Source organism: Sus scrofa, chromosome 13, assembly GCF_054392235.1.
Source record: "Sus scrofa isolate SSC_HxYL_T2T_F1_AM1 chromosome 13, Sscrofa_HxYL_maternal_Yorkshire_Landrace_v2.0, whole genome shotgun sequence".
Taxonomy (NCBI): Eukaryota; Metazoa; Chordata; class Mammalia; order Artiodactyla; family Suidae; genus Sus; species Sus scrofa.
This window is the reverse complement of record NC_139395.1, coordinates 161,566,275-161,581,724: the sequence shown is the minus strand read 5'-3', so window position 1 is coordinate 161,581,724 and position 15,450 is coordinate 161,566,275. Positions and strand designations below refer to the sequence as shown.

At 42.8% G+C, this 15,450-nt stretch overlaps 1 protein-coding gene across 11 annotated transcripts in view; it reads left to right on the top strand.

Moving 5' to 3' along the window:
* Positions 1-15,450, top strand: part of GTPBP8 (GTP binding protein 8) — a 201,139-nt gene that overhangs the window by 77,140 nt on the left and 108,549 nt on the right. For 3 of the 11 annotated variants that reach the window (XM_084991282.1, XM_084991283.1, XM_084991281.1), the window contains one exon: positions 2,677-4,189. The exons of the other annotated variants lie outside the window; for them this stretch is intronic. In XM_084991282.1, coding sequence (XP_084847408.1) covers positions 2,677-2,800 — 124 coding nt within the window. In that variant the 3' untranslated portion in view covers positions 2,801-4,189. Of the gene's footprint in view, positions 1-2,676; positions 4,190-15,450 lie in introns of those variants that run through there. 11 annotated transcript variants of the gene reach the window in all.

Here is a 15,450-nt window from a genome sequence, read left to right as displayed (position 1 = left end):
CCACTTTACCTCCAGGCCCAGAGTTTGAAAATAACCTACATGCTACTTTATTGAGGTGGTGAGGCCCCAAGAAGCCTGAATATTCCATCTTGGCACCCCTCTTCTTCCAGATATGTGGAGGCAAATTTGTTTGGGGTTGCTTTTTGTTCGAGGGGGTCCACCATTTATAGGGCTCACCCCTTTACCAGAGGACCTTTCTCCTTCAGGACTTTATCTCCTCAGATTCCTGTTCCTCTGCAGTTTTAGATACCATCAAACAATTTTCTCTCATTTTTTCCCTTCTCCTTAATCAAAAAAGAAATCTATGTCACCACTATCATAAATTAAAAGACAACAAGAGCCCTTGCTTTTACATTCTCCTTCAGTTTCCATACTACTTTTCCTTTCATCTAAAAGATACATTCTAACTTTGTTATGACTTGGTCACTCCTTAATCTTGCATCATCTGTGTTTCACTGTGTTGCTCTGTCATCTGTATTGCTCCCTTTTGCTCTGTGTTGTCTGTACTGGAAAAGGCAACAGTAACCTTGAAGAGTCTTCCCTTGATCTCATTGTGCGTGGTTCTCTGCTGTGTTTGATGCTGTGGCCACTCTCTTCTCCTTGCACTTCTTTAATACTGTGTGCCTCTGTTTCTTTGGCTATTTCTCCATCAAGGCTGCACATATGGACATCTTTCCTAAGATTCAGTCTCTGTGTATTTTTTCTTGGAGTTGTCTTTCACTTACAAGGCTATGACCACATCTCAGCAGGGTCACACTATCACACTTCCAGTTGTCTATTGGATTTTTTTACTTTTCCTTCTTGCTATTACTTAAATCTTAAAATATCTCAAATTGAATTTATGCCTCCTCCAAAACTGTTCATTTTCTATTTTACTAACTTCAAACTTCAAGATCAAAAAATAAAATAAAGAGGTTCCTGTCGTGGCTCAGTGGTTAACAAACCCTACTAGCATCCATGAGGATGTGGGTTCAATCCCTGGCCTTGTTCCATGGGTTAAGGATCTGGAGTTGCCATGAGCTGTGGCATAGGTTGCAGACAGGAGGTCCTGTGTTGCTGTAGCTCTGGTGTAGGCCGGTGGTTACAGCTCCAGCTGGACCCCTAGTCTGGGAACCTCTATATGCCATGGGTGTGGCACTAGAAAGACAAAAAAATAAAAACAAACCTCAAGGTCAATACCTTTCCATTAAGTATACTATCCTATCAGTCATTAAAGTCTGCAACTCCTTTAGATCAACCCTTAATCCCATCTATTGAGTTTCCATCACCTCCATCCTAATTTTGTCACTTGGACTATTGAAATTAATCTATTAAACTGCTTGTGTTAAAATGTACTTTTCTACTCAAAACATCCAGTGTTTCCATATAATTTGCAGAATCAAGTCCAATCTTAGCCTAACATTCAAGACCTTGGAGTTCCTGTTGTGGCTCAGTGGTTAACAAATCTGACTAGCATCCATGAGGACACAGATTTGATCCTTGGCCTCACTCAGTGGGTTAAGTATCCTGTGTTGCTCTGACCTGTGGTGTAGGTTGCAGATGCAGCTTGAATCTGGCGTTGCTGTGGCTGTGGTATAGCAACTATAGCTCTGATTTGATCCTTAGCCTGGGAACCTCCAAATGTTGTGGGTGCAGCCCTAAAGAGCAAAAAAAAAAAAAAAAAAAAAAAAAGGCTAACATTCAAGACCTTTCTGTGTTCCCATTGTTTTTCCCTCTGCCATATTTCCCTTAAACAAAAACATCACTCTAGCAAGCTATTCTGCTCATAAGCTCCCAACTACTTTATGTTATCCTGCATAGTTGCTTGGCCTTCCCCAGGCACTTGTCCCTCCTAGTGCCCTCTCTCCTGGCCTAACCTTCCTTCAAACTCCAAGTCAAATCCTACTTTTCAGAAAACCTTTCTTGACCATCTCAAGCTAAAGTAAACTCTTCTTTCCCTAAACTCCTTTTAACTCCCATAAGCCCCTAGCAGTTTATGAAATTATGTGTAATTACATTCTAGGCTTGAAATTTTGCTTCACCATTTATTATCTTCCTAACTAGATTGTCTGCTCCCATTTGGATCTGGACCCCCAATTGACACCAAGCTCAGACTTAGGAAATACTAGCTGTCCTCTGCTGATTCTCCATGGATTTATAAATACAAGCTGCCTGTGTAAATTAAGTCCCAAGCCTGTGTGTTTATGAGAGCAAATACCTTGGGTAGGATTAACCATGTGCAGGTGTGGATATTTGTTGTACTTCTTTTCAAACAAAATCTTATTGATTGGCTACCAATGGAACCATAGGCACCTTTCATCCTTTCTTTTTGGCTTTTCTTGAGCAGCTGGGAAAGAAGCAAGGTGGATAGATAGTCATATTCTCTTTCAAGTAACCTCACTTATCATTACCATGGCTAATTTCTTTCTTTATAATAAAGTAATTCCACTGTTTACAGCAAAAAGATAAAAAAGAAAAATTTTATGATAGAATCTGATTCAAGTATGTTAAAAGAAGAAATTTATATTGGACAAAGAGCTTTAGTTCATCTAGATCATGAGTTAATTTATTATTTCCAAGCACCACCTGCACTCATTTACCAAAAAGGAAAGTTATGAAAATATAGATCTAAATATATAGTTTTCTTATGTAAGGAATCAAAATCTCTATTAATGAGACTTTACTTCTTTAATTCAGGTCAGAGTCAATCCATCTTCATAAAGCTCTCTCCATTTCTTGCCAAGTTGGTGAAGTAACATCTTGCCACTGGCGCAAATGTGTCATGGACCAGCAACAAAAGTCATCACATGGGAGCTTGTGAGAAATGCAGACTCTCGGGACACCCCTCAGAATCAGCATCTTCACAAGATTGCCAATTGATTCACATTAAAGTTTGCAAAGCACTAAAGTAAAGCAGATTTGATGATCAGAAAGCATTGGAAATTCATCTCAGGTGGCATGAATGTGAAGCTTGACAATTCTGTAGGAATCTTAAAGCAAATATATGGGTGTTGATGAATTGACAGTATAAGATACCCTCATCTTGCAGAACAGAGTGTTGCCCATGCAAGAGCCCTGAAAGAAATAATGCCCACACCCTTCCTCTTGGGCTCTGAAAATCCCTCCAAGATTTACAGTCCACCCTCTGGCCCTCACTTGTTTCTGTCACTTTGCCCTCCTGGACCTTCCCCCTGTCTTTCTACAGATGTCTGGTTTAGACAGGCGGGCGTGAATTCCTGCTGCCACCCGTGGATGCCTATCAGTACCCTTCATGAGGCTAGGCTTCAGGAGAGAAAGGTCTTGAAACTCTGTGTAACACAGGTGTGAGTTGTCCCAAAGAGTGTTTTCCTCTAAAATGCCATCTGCTCTGTCTTTACTCTGTCATCTTCCCCAAACCCATATGGAAAAATGTAATCATTTTAAGCATTGTATTTATTTCCTGCTATTTTCCTGGTTGGCTTTTCCTAAATGTATCTTCATTTTAAATCTTTTTTTTTTTTTTTAACTGATACTCATATAAAAGAGCAAAGACTGGAGTTCCTTCTGTGGCACAGTGGGTTAAGCATCTGACTGCAGCAGTTTGGATGGCTGAAGAGCTGTGGGTTCGATTCCTGGCCCAGTCTGGTGGGTTAAAAGGATCTAGTGCATCGTTACTGAGGCTCGGAATTAATCCCTTGCCCAGGAACTTTGCAGGTGCAACCATAAAATTTAAAAAAAAACAAACAACAAAAAACAAAGACAGCAGACCAGGAACAGGCAAACCATGTTGGTGTGAGGCTGGGTTCTCCTTAACCCTGAGAACCACCACTGGTATTGCCTCCAATGAGTTTTTGCTCATGTATTTCTTTTCTTTTCTTTTTGTCTTTTTGCTATTTATTGGGCCGCTCGCGTGGCATATGGAGGTTCCCAGGCTAGGGGTCGAATCAGAGCTGTAGCCACTGGCCTACGCTAGAGCCACAGCAACTCGGGATCCAAGCCGCGTCTGCAACCTACACCACAGCTCACGGCAACGCTACATCGTTAACCCACTGAGCAAGGGCAGGGAGCGAACCCTCAACCTCATGGTTCCTAGTTGGATTCGTTAACCACTGCGCCACGACGGGGAACTCCTCATGTATTTATTTTCATCAAATGTGATTGGCCCTCCTTGTGCCAGGTGCTATCCTATGGAGTGCAGGTATTTTGGTGAATAAAACCTAGTCTCTTTGTCTTTCCATGGTAAATATATTTGGGGTGGGTAAGGAAGGGGAGAGAGAGAACAAGAGCAAAATCCCTGGCCTCAAGCCTCCAGAGTGAGCAGAATGATCGAGGCACAGAGAGGAGGCAAAAAGGGGACTGTGGGAAAATAGAGGAGAGGAAGGCAAGACGAAGAGACAGAAGTCAGAAAGCCTTGGGAGTGGTAGGGGGTGCCAATCACAGCCACTGCCCAACCCATGGCCATCACAGGGCAGCAGGCTCCCACCCAGGGTCTGCAGCCAAAGGATGTGTTTCTTCTTCAGAGGCAGGAGAGTTGCAGAAGGAAAATCTGCTAATAAGCCAGAGGCGAAAGACGCACTTAGTAACAAGAAACCTTCTGAAGAAAGGAAGTTAGGAATCAGATCATAGCAAAGATAGAAGTTGGAATTTTAAAGCTCTGTCATTCGGGGAGGTTATAAGGCCATGTCAGAGCATCCTGCTCTGAGAGTTCTCACAGTCCTGCGCAATCATCGCACAAACACCTCAGGGTGTGACTGTAGGATCCTATGTGTATACGTGTGTTGGGATCGTGGGGGTGCGAAACGCTTGGGCAGAGGGAAAGAAAGAAGGGAAGGCCATTAAAAGCCTTGCTGAGAAAGGTATTTCTTGTGCACAAAAAAGAATCAGGCCCCTCGCTCCCTACTGAGCCCATTTCTCCTGCCTTTACCCGAGCTGTCAGGCATGAATCCCTGTAGCATTCCGTAACTAATTGACAGTAATGGGGGCCATTGGGAGTCTAAGAATACATGGCATTGCCCGGCATGCACTGGAAAGAAGGGGGGCTGCCTGGGGGCAGCTGTGGGGAAAATAAAGGCTGTCTTGTAAACTTTTTTAACTTGAAGGTAGGAGGTAGAAAGGAGGGAGGAGCAGATTTAGGCAAACTTCGACTTTAGCCTAGAAATGAAAAATTGTAAATACCCTGTCTCATCCCAGGCTGACATCCCAGGATACTCAGTTTGCCACAGAGAAGAAACAGATGGAATTTCAGTTAACCCCAGGGCCCCCTGTGAAATCTATATTGTACCCTCTGGATTTACAACATATTGTAATATATGACTGCAGGCTCTCGAGATTCCATCGCAAATCAACACTCTTTATTCCAGGGGTTCAGGAAACAGCTACAAAGGCCCACTTCAGAATCACAAGTGGTCAAGTTTTTACAACTTCTTCCTCAGAGTTGAAATCAGATTTTTAATTTTACAGCAGATCTTGTTATTTGAGCTTTCTCACGTTTTTTTAAAGAGGGGACACTTTTCCCCCCTTCTATTTATGATGATGTTTATGTGCTAAAACTGGTTAACCCAGAGAGAAAATTGGAAAAGATACGCCATTATCACACCCTGAGGAACGATTCACCACAGACCCAGGGTAAATTATATCCCAAGGATTTTTGCATTTGAAAAATGCATACCTTTCTAGAGTGTAGTTTTTAATAGTAAAGATATTCAACATAAAAACAAAAGCATTACCTCTGCTATGGATAATACACTGAAGTTGTAAATGTTGAAATAACTTTTAAGATTTCCAAGTTGTTTTTCAAAACCAGAATTGTTTATCTGGTACCTACAGACTTAGAGCTTTGACTTTTATTTCTTTGCTCTTCTGGTATTACTGGCCTCACCTATCTGCATGTGTTCTTCATTTCGGAAATAATATTTGTATAAGCACTCGGCTTTTCACAAACACAAACTTTCTGAATTAATTTTGATATTGATACATTTGATCAAGGGATCAAATATTGATATTGATATTAGGGATACATTTTCAGCGTATTTTTCTCAGCAGACTACTTTTCTCTCAAATTGCCCTTCACCTCAAATCTTTCATGACCTTCTGCAGAGACGAGTTACCGCTGTGCAGTAGCTCAGACTCTTTACTCTTCAGGTCGCTGCTCCATGGCCCAGCATTGTTTTATGGAAGATTTGCCCCCAGATTCATGGGAAATATCTCTAGGAATCCAGATAAACATAGTCTTGTACTTTGAGAAAGAGTCATTTTGGAGAAATGAAATGTGTCTTTTAAAAAGAGGTCAAGGGGAGGTTCCTAATGTGGCACAGCAGAAACGAATCTAACCATTAACCATGAGATTGCAGGTTCAATCCCTGGCCTCTCTCGGTGGGTTAAGAATCCAGCATTTCTGTGAGCTATGGTGTAGGTCACAGACACAGCTCGGATCCTGGTGTTGCTGTGGCTGTGGTGTAAGCCAGCAGGTGTAACTCTGATTCGACCCCTAGCCTGGGAACCTCCATGTGCCATGGGTGTGCCCTAAAAAGCAAAATAAATAAATAAAAATTAAAAGAGGTCTAGGGGTTGAAATAGGATGTCAAGTGTCTTCCTCTCCAGGGGAACCACGAGGAACTGAGGCCCAGAGGGCTGTCCTTAAAAACTCATCTTATTAGATTCAGATGCTGAGAGCTGGAAGGACTGGGAAAAAATGCCATTCAGGCAGCAAAGAGATTGTGTGTCCCCACTCTTCTGTTTCACGGAAACAAATAGGCAGAATTCAGTGAGGTCATAGCAGGGAGGGTCTTCCCCAGATTGTCAGGAGGGTAGCGTTCTCTAGCCAGCTGCTCTTTTCCTCCACCAAATGCACGGTCTTGGAGGAACACATCAGGGAACCCTTTCTCCGTGCACCTACCAGCATATGGCTAGACCAGCAGGGGCCAGTACTTAGTGGGGACGTCCGACCCAGTGAGGCAGAGAGCCTTGGGGTGGCACAGGGACTCTGGTGGGTGCCACAGGGGAAACTTAAGGGACTGGCAACCTGCTCTTCCACAAGGTTTGGAGCATTGGCCCCACGGTTGGATAAGGTCCTTCTAATGGAACAAGCCCATTTTTCTAGTGACGTTGGTTTATCCCCATAAACCCACTCTTTAATCAGGAAACAATTGTGTGCAGTGTTTCTAAATAGGCTGAACACATGCCTGTTTTGGACATCTTAATATCAGGCCATCAAAAGTCATTTTAATGTAGTCGGATGTTAATTCCTCAGCTGAGCGAAAACATGGATTTGTTATTAAATCCAGACCAACATTCAGTTAACCTGCCTCATTTCTATTCTAGACATCATTTATTTTGAAAAGAACAAATATGTGGTTACTTAAAAATAACATACCAACCAAATTTTAGGAGTGATTGAGTTTTTATTTGCTTTTTTACCTTGAGCATGTATTTATCACATGTGAATATTAAGTTGATACTTTAGTACTTGCCATGTGCCAGGCACTGTTCAAAATTTTTTATATTTATCAATTATCTAATGAACACAGTTCTCTAGGAGAGATTATTGTCCTCCTTTCCAAAGAGAGAACATTAATGACATAATAACAGTATTCTGAGTACAGAGATGTCTCTCAGCCTTTAGACTTTATGGCCAGGCATCATGTTTTCTGACAGCTTGTTCATTTGCAGAGTTGAAAGTGACTTATCGTTTAAAACATAACCAGCAGGATCCTTCTTCATCCTTCCTCCCTTACTCTGCTCTGAACTCTACACTATTTACAACTTGTTTGAGATGCCCGCAGTTGTGTTTGGCAACTTTACTTTTGGTACTTTTGTTTGTATTTTTATCCTATTAATTTCCTATTCCAACACCACCAGAAATTAAATCGAGGTAAAAGAAGGAAAGGATAATATGGGAGGTGTTCTGAAATCACCTGGTTTAAACTTCATGATCAGATAAGGTGAAAAAATATATGGGTGGTGAATTTTTTTTGCTATTACTTTACTTTTTCCTTGTATGTGTGTTTTCTGGGTTGGTTTTATGATTTGATCATATCTTTTCTTGAAGACTCAAACCATGATTATTTTTAATCTCTTTGCTGAGCCAAGGAAAGTAAGGACATTAGGCCGAACAAGCTCTCTGTTGGCTCTCATACACCAGTTTCTTCCAAAAGTCTTCACTGACAAGTCTTTCCCAAAGGTATCTCTTCCTTTCTTTGAATTCTCTTGGCATTTACATACATAGGCAGTACCTCACCACCAAGCCTGTGTTTTTTAATTTGCTTTGGGATTCTTCTCTATGTTTAACTGGCACACATCTTAGCTTCAGAATCAAGTTCCAAGAAAAAGGGCTATTCTTTTCCTTTGAAGATTCTTCAGAGCCTGATTTTATAGGTCAGACCATTTGTTGAGCTGACTTAGAGAGAGGACTATCTATAAATGACATATTTCCCTGAAGTATGATTGCTGAGCACTGAACTGATTGGGAAACTAGGCCAAGTAGACAAAGTATCACAGTGAGAATAGGAGGAGCATTGGTCTGGGCTGTGCCAGATTCTGGCAGATAGAAAGATAATCTTAGGTGAAATCAGGGGCCCAGACAGCAGTGGAGACAGAGCTGGAGTCCAGCTTGGGCCCCTCTGTAGTGGCGGGACCAAAGAAACGAAACTGTCCAGAATGTTGGAAGATGCTGAAGATAGAGACCAGAAGTAAGATTGGGTTTTCTCTAAACAAAAGAAGAGACGTTCTCTGTAACATCTGTAGAGAAGAGTCCAGGGGAAACATTTGTACTGAAGTTGGAAAGCTAACCCATGGGACAGCAGAGATGAAGATGTTCAAGGAAAAGCATTGATGTGGCTGAGTGACTTGCCAGGAATCTTTGACTGGGCTGTTACGACACTACTGATTCCAGGATCTCATTTTTGTGGTTTCAACAACTCTTCCTCCATTCTCTGCAGATTCCACTCTTTACCATAAGTATGAGTTTTGACCTTTTGTTCTCTTTATCTTTGAAAGCTCCAGGAATTCATCGTCTAAGGAGGATCAGATTCTGCTTGTGAGAGCAGAGTCGTGCCATGTGCACTGTCCTAAGCCTGCCACCAGCACCATAGCAAGGACAGCCACTCAGGCCCAACAGCATTACTATTTCTGGCTGTATCTTCTTCTGTATATCAGCAAGCTGTTTCTGTGTCCTCAGAAATCATTCCTGCCTGCCATTAACACTGACAAAATAAATTGTCATTCATGTAAGATCTTTCCAACAAGCAGCTAAAATTCAGTAATGGCAAAACAATGTCTCTCTTTTTCTCTCTAATTGGTTTTATTTTTCTAGTAGTCTTTAGGTTTAAAGAAACATTGAGTGGAAAATAAAGGGAGTTCCCAAATATTCTCTCCCTCCCCATTCCTTTACCTCCTTTCACTACAGATTCTCCTATTCTCCTATTATTAACATCTTGAATCAAGATGGTATATTTCTTATAACCTATGAGCCAATATTGATACATATTTGTTAACTAAAGTCCATAGTATATATTAGGGTGTTATACATCCTATGGGTTTTGACGAATGTATAGTGAAAATCATCCACAATTACAGTATCAAACAGAATAGTTTTATTGCCCTAAACTCCCTATGCTGTATCTAACCACCCCTCCCTCCCTATCCTCCCCTCTAACCCCTGGCCATCACTAATAGCTTTTACTGTCTCCACAGTTTTTGCCTTGGCCAGAAGGCCATGTAGTTGGAATTACATAGTATATAGTATTTTCAGATTGGCTTCTTTCACTGAAACAGTATTCATTTAAGGTTCCTTCATGTCTTTTCTTGACTTGATAGCTTGTTTCTTTTTATTATCAGATAATATCCCACTATCTGGATATACCGCAGTTTGTTTATCCATTCACCTTCCAAGATGAAGGACATCTTGGTTGCTTCTAAGTTTTGGCAGTTCTGAACAAAGCTGCTCTAAACATCCATGTGCAGGTTTTTCTCATTTTGAAGTAGAGCTACAGAAGTAAGCCTCCCAGAATTCTGTGTCTCTGCACTTCCCCATCTGGCTTATTAACTGGCTGGCTCCAAGGCTCTGGGAACCAATTGCTCACAATTATTCTTGGTCCTCTTCCAAGCTTAACATGGCAGTAGTTAAGGTCATAGTTATGTCCAAATGGCCTGATGGTGGATCCCAGACCAGGGAAAAATGGGCATTAAGGTATCACCATTGTGAAGGAGAGGCAGTCAGCTGACCCAGAAGAACCTATCCCACTTCACCTGTGGCCCATGGAACCTGGACTTCTGTCTGAGAAGTCACTTAGAGATGCCATTTCCAGTCACATGCTGCAGACAGACCACTTTCATCCTCTAAAGCCAATGCCCAGGTTGCTCAATGCTGTATTTACACTCCACCCTTAACCTTTTAAAAACCTGCTTCAGCCTCAGGAACATAGTCCTCAAATTCTTTGTTCCATTTTGGGAAGAGGTTCTTAGGTTCCCAAACCCACTCTGCAGAACAAAACCAGTCTACTGACACTGGTTTTTGTGAAGGAAAACCAGCATTTACTATAGGCCAGAAACCAAGAGAAGAGGCAGCTCATGCTCAAAAGACAAGAACTCCCTGATGTTTTTCAGAGAAGGGCTTATAAAGGTAACATTTGGGGTAAGGATTGCAGGGGGCATGATTTTCTTCTGATTGGTTAGTGGTGCAGTAACAGAGTGGTGGTTTAGGTATCTTAACTATCAACCTTCGGGTTGTAACCAGTCTGGGTCTGTGTGCTTGTGGTCAGCATGTAGTCGCCAGCCTCCACCTGGGTGGGGATCTTGGTTGCTGCAGAACAAGGCAAAGATATGGTCAGATTGTTATGTATATCCCTCGAGGAGGAACTAAAACTGTGTTATTACTGACCTATTTTTTCCTGACTGCTTTTCCTTTGTTTCTGCGTTCCCTCAGTCTCCTGGTGAGTAACTATTTGAGCCTGCTCTTTGGAGCTCAGGGAAGGGCTAAGAGATTAAAGCTTTTTTTTTTTTTCAAATAAGAAACAAGGGTTCCAGAGGGGCTTTTGTACCATATAGGGTCCTGCTCAGTTTTCACCTCTCCATTTTCTTTGATACTTCTCAATCCTGTTGGGTAATAGGCATGAGACAGGAAATGGAATAAAGTTTTGGATAGAAAGATTCATCTTAAGGGAACTTGGTTTTAGGGGGACTTGGTTTCAATCAGAACCATCCACTTTAGATTTCTTCAACTGGTTCCTTCCCTCTGTTAATGTGTTAGCCTCTTGACTTCCACATACACTTAAAATGCATTTGGGGTTTTTTCTTTCCCATGAATGTGTGGGCTTCCACAGCAAAGTTGCAAAGGTCGTCTCTCTCCTCAGGCTTCTCCTTCCCACCCACCCTCTGATGCCTCTGTGCTCCCCACAGCCCCACCCTCGGCACCCACAAGAGCCCTCCCAACCTGCTCCCAGACTCTGTAGTTACGTCAATCGTCCCAAACAGTAAAGGGCCAAAAACAGCTTAAGCATTTTTCCTCCCTTATTGCATTTCAAAAAAGGACTGCTAGGATCAGCCGGGAGTAGAGGAGACACATGAAGCTTTGGGATACCCAGCCCCACCTCAAGGCAGAGGCACTCTGCCTCGCCTGATAAGATGAGAACACGGTGAACTCCTTAATAGCTTCCTCTCTAGGTTACCTCCTCACTTAGAGCTGCCTGAACATCTGCTGGAAACTTTCTTATCATGTAGCGCACCTCTTGAACATTCCCTGAAGAGGGTCCACCTTTCAGTTTTCTTAGGGCGATTTTTTGGAGTTCACGTCCTTGCCCTCGTTCGTTCGTTCAGAGGTCTGCTCTGAGCTGAGCTCCTGGTGGAGGAATGTGTGCATTGCTCTGGGTGTCAACAGAGTGGGCTTCTGCTGGCCAGGCCTAGGCAACCTCTCCCTATTTTGTATAACTCTCTGTGAAGTGTGGCTGACAGCACTTAATATGAGGTTACCTGTAAACCTGCCCATTAGCATTTTAGAGGAGAGGAGCGGATACTATACCTGTCAAAGTCAGTGAAACAAGGCAGCAGGAGCAGAAGTAGCAGGAACTGGACATCAAATCTTGGTGGTTCTGAGGTAGAACCAGGAAGACCAAAGGTGAAGAAGCAGTGAGGGTGAGTTGAGTGAGATGGTGTAATTAATGACAGTGTATTTTGTGTGCCAGGATCTCTGTGGTTACAGAAATAAAGACGGCAGTCGGCTCTCAGGGTCTAGGTTTGGCAATGAAAAACAGTTCTCTCTCATCCAAATAGCAACACCGAGTTGGAATTGGGAGAAAGCTGTTGATTTTCCTATCAGAAAACTTTTGAGTCAGTGCTGCCTGTTTCCTAAGCAGAGCAAGCAAGGCAGTAGGCTCTAATGTTTGCACAGGATCTGCCATATTTGCTGAGCCACACTTCAAGGGGATTTACATGTATTACCTCAGTTTAGGGAGGTACCTCTGTCTTAAATAGAAGTCAATGAAGGCAAGGAAGGTTAAGTGACTTGCACAGGGACACACGACTAATAATTATCAGAGTCTTGGTCCAGCTGTTTCCAAAGCCTGTTCTCATGCTCTGTAGAGGATTAGAATTCAGTCCCCCTACGTTCCTACCCAAGACCCTCCTCTAAGAAAACACTTGTCCCTTAGGTAGAAGGAGGAGCTTGAAATCTTACAATTAGACATTTATCCTTTACCTAATCGCTTTGTTCCTTGGTACATTTCTGCTGAGAGGAATGAGCCATTGAAAAGTTTAGCATAAATGTCTTGCTTAACTGAGACTATATTTATGAAAGAATTTCCTGCAAGGAGAATTTGATTGTGTGCATATGAAAAAGGGACAAGAAGAGAGACTAATACCAAAGGGGAAGCAGAGATGGAAGACAACTTTGCCTACTCCTCAAATTGTTGTGGGTGCAATGCTACCTGGAAGAAGCCCTACTTCTCTGGGCTTCTCTTCCTGTCCAGAGAACATGAGGGTAACTGGCTCGTTCACCGCAAAGGATCAGTGAGTGGGCAGAGGCCAGAGAGGAAAATGCAGGCAAAAGCAGAGATGGGGGTGGGAGCAGTGGTGTGGAGACAAAGGGGGAAGTAACTTTTTAAATAAAAAATGATAAGTGATGAATAGAATGGCTAATCCTGGGGAGCCCTGAGAATCCTGGACCGCCAAGCAAGGGCCTCCCTTTTTTTCACTTTCCTTTTTCTTTTCTTTTTAATTTTCTTTTATTTAATTTCGCTGCAGCACGTATAATCAATTACAGCCTGAATCGGGATAAAGGGAGGGGAAGCACTTTAATTCATAAATCAATTTTATACGGTCATCAGTCAGGTTGTGAATGCAAATACCTCTGTCGGTTTAGGTTATTCAGAATTAATTGACTCCCGCCGGGCTGGGCTGCAGATGGAGAGGGGCTTTCTCACAGAGTCTCCTTGGGCCCAGCATGGGGGCCGACGGCTTCCTCCCTTCCCCCTCAGGCCCTCGGCCACCCCTCCTCCCTTGCTCCTTTACCCTCTGGGCCCCAAACTTGGAGATGATGGGATTGGGCGTCCAGCAAAGAAGCTGGGTGGATAAGAGCCCAGGAAGATTATTTGAAGAAGGAAGGGGATACACAGTAAGATGAAAGCCCCCAAACAAACCCTCTTCAGCCCAGGCCCTACAGAGACACCTTTATGTGATTAGAAATGCTTAGCTTTCAAGGGTCTGCTTTTAAGTTCTCTTGAGCTTCTCAAATAAAAGAGAAAAAAGAAAACAAACAGAAAAGCCAGAGCCCCTGGGCTGAAGCTGAAGGGATATCGTTCAGAAACTACCAGGTGGCAGGGGTTTGTGTGCGGCTGCCAGATTTTAGCAGCCGGAAAGCAGCCTGGGACAGAGGGCCATACACCCGCCAGGCCCAGCAGAAGTGAGGTCAAGGTCCTGCCCCAAGCACCTGAGGCTGATGGTGACAGAGACAGTCCTGGGCTGTGGCCCCGTACTGCGGATGCAGAGGACGAGTGAATCAGGTATAGGAAGAACTGAGGTGGCCTCTCCGGGCATTTTCCTAAGGCAAGGTCTTCTATCACTGGAGTTCATTCCAGTTTGGAAAAGACACACACCTGTCCACCATTCAGCATTCCCTGTCCTCTGCTTTGCAGCTGAACATACCCCTAGGTGTCTTGCTCCAAATCAGACTGTTTTCGTGGTGTTCACCAGTGGCCCCCATGTTAGAATCACCCAGTGAGCTTTTTGTTTTGTGTGTTTGGCTGCTGATTTATTAATGCTGATATGCAGGTCCACTCTTAAAAAGTTTGCTTTAATCAGGTCTTGAGTAGAGCCCAAGAAATTGGGCTTTGTTAATAAAGGTGCAGGTCTATGTACAGGTAAGGATGGAGTATCTGAGAACCTCACCCCACCCCCAGGCCCTCTCCACAACCTGGCAGTGGTTCTCAAAGTGTGGTGCATTAGAATTGTGTGGGCAGAGGGAAAAAATGCTAAGAGAAAAAACAAAACAAAACAAAATAAAATCTGAGATTGCATATGTTATAGATTCTGTGCAGATCCCCTGCAGACACAGTGAATCTCTGAAAAATTCTGAAACCTAGACAAACTCCCAGTAAGTGTGGGAATCTCTGCGGGGGCAAAGCACCAAGATGTCAGCACTGTCCTTATTGAAAAGCAAATGCTAGCCTGCTCCATTGGTAAGCATCACATTTGCCTTCACAAACAATTCTTATTTGTGAATTCTGCCAGGAAGTGCTCCTGAGAGACCCAGATGACCTGAATCCAGATGCAAAAGGAAAACAATCCATTGGATGGGATGATCTTAAAGATTCCCAAGCGTGGGTTCTCCATCCATATTGAGCCTCTAAAAAATCAGCTGAAAATTCTTACGTATTTTTAACCAGAACTCAAATAACCACCCCCTGATCTGTAGCATAGTTGTTTGTATACAAATGAGCCATGTTTATTTATCATAAAAGGCAAAAGAAATTCTTGGAAAAATGTTCCAGTTAGTCATTCATTTGTATTACCATATGTTATTGGAGGCAATAAAACTGCCTTTCTCTAAAAATCTCAATACTTCAGGCTTTATTCCCAAGTCAGACTAGACTTCCTTTCCCAAAAGTCTGAAGGACTTAATGGAGATTAAATGTGTGTTTTCTCCTGCTCTACTTAGCCAGCAGCAAAGAGAAATTGGGGGCGTGTGCAGTTTCAGAATGAAAGGGCACCTTGTTTGCAAAGCTCCATGTTTATAAGGTAGAAGACGAAGACATCCATGTCGGTGAAAAAAATCCTTAGACCATTAAAGCAATATGGCCAGGTGATTAAACACACAAGCTTCAGAGTCAATACTGACCAGCTTTGAAACAGCTTCAGCACTTAGCCTGGACAAAATGTAAAACCTGTGTGCCTCAGTTTCATCCTTTTTAAAGTGGGAATATTAACAGGAACTATGAGGATTAAATGAGATTAAAACATCTAAAAAGCTAAGCAGAGAGCAAGCTCAGAAAATGGCAGTCCTTA